Source organism: Babylonia areolata, chromosome 19 (genome assembly GCF_041734735.1).
Source record: "Babylonia areolata isolate BAREFJ2019XMU chromosome 19, ASM4173473v1, whole genome shotgun sequence".
Classification (NCBI taxonomy): domain Eukaryota; kingdom Metazoa; phylum Mollusca; class Gastropoda; order Neogastropoda; family Buccinidae; genus Babylonia; species Babylonia areolata.
The window spans coordinates 12,510,003-12,515,002 of record NC_134894.1 but is presented as its reverse complement, the minus strand read 5'-3'; the positions used below and the strand labels follow the sequence as shown (position 1 = coordinate 12,515,002).

The 5,000-nt window shown below is 42.6% G+C and overlaps 1 protein-coding gene across 2 annotated transcripts in view; it reads right to left on the bottom strand.

Annotated features, from left to right (window-relative positions):
- Positions 1-5,000, bottom strand: part of LOC143293457 (uncharacterized) — a 76,170-nt gene that overhangs the window by 22,435 nt on the left and 48,735 nt on the right. For both annotated transcript variants that reach the window (XM_076604328.1, XM_076604329.1), the window contains exon 8: positions 4,308-5,000. This exon is cut by the window's right edge and continues 1,041 nt beyond it. In XM_076604328.1, the coding sequence (XP_076460443.1) occupies positions 4,308-5,000 (693 nt within the window). The remainder of the gene's footprint in view (positions 1-4,307) is intronic.

The following is a 5,000-nucleotide window of genomic DNA, read 5'->3' as shown; positions in this document are numbered from 1 at the left end:
AGACAACACAAGGCAAGCTACAAACCATTACACGGCAAAGTAAAGGGGAAAAGGAAGCCGAGACTGCAAGGGCTATGCAGAGTGCGAGGAAAATAAAAGACAATAACTAAGTAGATTCATAGCAAGACAAGACGGGCGCAATAGCCGAGTGGTTAAAGCGTTCAACTGTCAGTCTGAGGGTCCCGAGTTCGAATCACGGTGACGGCGCCTGGTGGGTAAAGGGTGGAGATTTTTACGATCTCCCAGGTCAACATATGTGCAGACCTGCTAGTGCCTGAACCCACTTCGTGTGTATATGCAAGCAGAAGATCAAATACGCACGTTAAAGATCCTGTAATCCATGTCAGCGTTCGGTGGGTTATGGAAACAAAGAACATACCCAGCATGCACACCCCCGAAAACGGAGTATGGCTGCCTACATGGCGGGGTAAAAACGGTCATACACGTAAAAGCCCAACTCGTGTGCATACGAGTGAACGCAGAAGAAGAAGAAGAAGAAGAAGATAGCAAGACAAGAGGCAATCCAGTGCAAGGTTTCTAAGCAACTGAGGGGGAAGACATGGCACAATGCACAGTAATTCAGTTCAATTCAATTAAGTTCAAAATACACATTTATTGTCTGCTTCAACCAAACCAGAAAAAAAAATTCCTTCTGCTCACTCAAAATTCCCGCAAGCAAATATCAAAGAGAAAAAGGAGTAACTGACATATATTTCCCTGATCACCACACACACGTCAGTCATCATGTAAAAAGATAAAACATTCGGTCAAGATATAATAAATTACATTTTAAAGCAAGGCAAAGTATACAGCAAGTGCAAGATACTAGGCAAGATGCAAAGCAAGAGCCAGACCCTGCAGAAGGGGAAGTGAATCTAAAACAAAGGGAGGCAAGACACATTCTGTTTGATTCATAACCAGATAAAAAGAGGCGAGGCAAAGTTCGCGTGCTTGTGTTAGTGTGTGTGTGTGCCTCTGTGTGTGTGTGTCTGTGTGTTTGTGTCTGTGTTTCTGTGTATTCGTGTACGTTTGGCGTGTGAAAATGCGTGTGAGCACAAATTACGCATGTGTACGAATGTGTGTACGTGTACAACAGCGCGTGGTCACGCGCGTGCGTGTCATACGTTTAAATCCAAGGAATGCAACTAGAAACAGGTTTTGCAATCTGCTAACACTCTCAGTCATTTGGCTTATATATATATATATATATATATATATATATATATGAATAAGCTTAGCACCAATTTTCGTTGCTTTAAACCAGTAACCAAAAGGGTCATTACTGTTGGACATAAAAAACATACTTCTAACTCTCATGAGTGAAACAAATGGAAAGAAAAGAGTATCTATATGTGTGATCACAGAATGAAATCAAATTAAGCATAATACCATCACATTATTATATGTACTAAGCGCATATGCTACATGCCAAATGAGATCAAACCATGTATAAAAAAAAATATCACGTATACCATATATAAAAAATTGTTATGTACAAAGCATGTAAACATACATACTTTTCCCACACGAGTTAAAAAACAAAACAAAAACAAAACGTTCCAATAGTTATAACATTTAATTTCAACGTCTGTGTATTGTGTATGTAAGCCTCACCATTTTGTAACCTATCGGACTGAAAACAACAACAACAACAACAACACCAATACATGTAACGTAATACAGAATATCATAATGTCTTCTTCACAACTGATTCTAATAAAATTCGTTACATTCTTTCCAGCAAGAGTGCGCGTCTGGCCATTGTTCGGCAAAGGAAATCTTCGGTGTCATGAGGTAAGGAAAAAAAAAAGAAAAAAAAGAGAAAGAAAATAAGAAAAGAAAAAGTGTCCATCATACGTGTGGCCAGTCATAGAAGGGATAAATCCGAGTGTGTCTTCAACTGTTGTGAAACACAGTAATATTATGTTCACATTCAGTACCAGATTACGCGAGTGCTTTCTTTCAAATGCATTTTTTTTTCTAACCCTAACCTTTCCGAAGAAATCATACTCAACAGAAAAAATGAGTTGCGTATGTTCTTCTGAAGTTTCTGAAGATTACAAGTGAAATAAGTGAAAAACAACCCCAAAACAATCAAGCGCCTGGTTTAAATAGGAACAAATAATGGTATAAATCAATATGCATGCACTTTTTTAAAACAGAGAGAGAGAGAGAGAGAGAGCAAGAAAGAGAGAGACAGCAAGAGAGAGAGGTAGCAAGAGAGACAGAGACACAGAGACAGAGAGAGTAAGCCTACTAGCAAGACACAGGAGAGAGAAAGACAACTACTATAGTTCCCATGGTATTTTGTGACAGACCCAACACATACAGCCAACCATAACATTACTCATAAGGAGAAAGACCAAAATGCTACCCACAGCAATGCATTGAGATCAAAAACGGTATCAATAATTTTATGATATGCAAATATAATTGAAATCTGTATTAAAAAAAAAAAAGTGCGTGTAAATCATCAGCGAAGAAAAACGGCATACACTTAAGCGAATCATGCGAGTGTCCACAAGAGTCAAGTTTGTTGCAATAATGTTTTTTTCTGCTTTTATTTATTTATTAATTTATTTCTTTTATAAAATAATTTTCTTATCACTATTTTCAGTTCATATCTTGTCCAATGCAAAGTCGTGATTAGCGTCTGTAAAAGAAGGAGCATAATTATTATCATGTTATTCTGAGACATACCGTTGCATGTCTGAACGAATAAGCTAATGAACGAACGAACAAGCGTACAAACCAACTAACCAACCGACTAAATGATCACACACACACACACACACACACACACACACACACACACACACACACACACACACACACACACACACGAAACAACCAGTGAAACCAGCCAGCAAATCAACAACCAACCATCGAACAAACTGGTAACTTCGTAAAGAACAAAGTTTTGTTTGTTCTTTTGTTTTGTTTAATCTTTTTTGGGGGGAGGGGGGTGCAGGGGTGCGGGGGTGGGGGTGAGGGGGCGTGTGGTGGTGGTGGTGGTGGTGGTGGTGTCATTATCTCTTTACTTCAACATAATTGAAGGCAACAAAGATGTGTACATCATTACTTTCGATCAATGCCGATGTTTGAATTTATTTAGTTGATAATGATAATTGCAAATGATAATGTGGATAGTTTTTATGATAATGATAATTATCATAATCAAATGGTTATGATTATCAATTAGATGATAATAAGAAGTATAAAAAATAAGAAGAAATAGGAGAATGACTTAATGACGACCCAATCAGTCAACTAGCTTGCATTACCTTGTGAATAATTACATTACACGATTCCGTAATGCAATAACTCAATCACTATGATCATAAAATACTCTGCTTTTGATATTAGCCTGGTTACAGTTTCAGCTTCTCAAGGAGGCGTCACTGCATTCGGACAAATCCATATACGCTACACCACATCTGCTAAGCAGATGCTTGATCAGCAGTATAAGCCAACGCGCTTAGTCAGGCCTTGAGGGCATAGCGCATGCATATAAATTATTATATTTGTGTACCTAATAGAGTGGATTTCTTTTACATAAGTTTTATCAGAGGGCAATATTTATGTTGTCGTGTGTTCTATTTTAGTGCCCTAAATGCGTGCTTGTACATGGGTACACGGTTTATCGACTCATCCGAATGACAAGACGCTTAGTTTGATTTTCCAGTCAAACTTGGCAAAAAGACCAGGATTCGAAGAGAGAGCAGTTACGAGAGAGAGAGAGAGAGAGAGAGAGAGAGAGACACACACAGAGAGAGAGAGACAGACAGACAGACAGAGACAGAGACAGACAGAGACAGACAGACAGCAGAGATAGCACACGTATACATACACACAGAGACACAAACACACAGACACAGACATGCACACAAACATCTGCACACAGAGTAAACAGACACACACAGACACACACACACACACAGAAATATACACGAATAGACACACACACACACACACACACACACACACACACACACACACAGCCACATACACACACACACACACACACACACACACACACACACACACATACACACACACACACACATTGTACATACACATTCATACAGCGACATAGATATCGACAGACAGACAGACACACACACACACATAGATACACACACACATATACACACACAAAACACACACACACACACACACACACACACACACACACACACACACACACACACACACACACACACACAGAGGGACAGAAACAAACTACCCCCTCCCCACTCCCCTCCCTCTCTAAGAAAAAAAAAATCCAAGGCTGTCCCTGTGCTCACCTTTATCGTCAGCCTGGCCAGGTGTGTCCGCCAGGTAGAAGATCTCCCTGGACCCGATGCTGGACTGCCGAGCCTCCAGCTTCCTGATCTCCTCGGATAGCGCCTCCACCGACCCCCCCTCCACCTCTCCCTGCCTCCTGCCCTCGCCCTCCCTCCTCCTCCCCGCACCGCCAGCACCCTTCTTGCTCCTCCTCTCCTCCTCCTCCTCTCCCCCAGAGACTGTGGAGTCCGAGTTAGACGTGCTGCTGGCGATGGAAGAAGACTTCCCGAAGTCCAGAGTGGTGGGGCTGGGCGGCTGGAAGGCCACCTCGTTCAGGACCTCCGTCACCACCACGAAGTTATCGTCCCCGTGTGCTGCTGTTGGTGGTGGTGTTGGTACAGCCCGTGTCCTGTGTGCCGTCGTGGGGTGGTGTCCCGTGGAGGTGGAGGTGGTGTAGGGAAGGACTGGGATCACGGGGTCCTCGTAGTGACCCTTCCTGCTCATGGTGGGGCTGCGGTTGATGTGGTAGATGTGGGTTCGGTGATGGTGACGACCTCCTCTGCCGGCGTTGGCGGAGTCGTCGCTGTCTTCTTCGCTGTCGTCGTCGCTGTGTTCTTCGTCGCTGCTGCTGCTTCTGCTGTCAGCGTCCTCAGTGTGGCGTCGACGGCCTGAAGAGACGGGGAGTGCGGAAGTTGTTGGTGTGGTGGTGATGG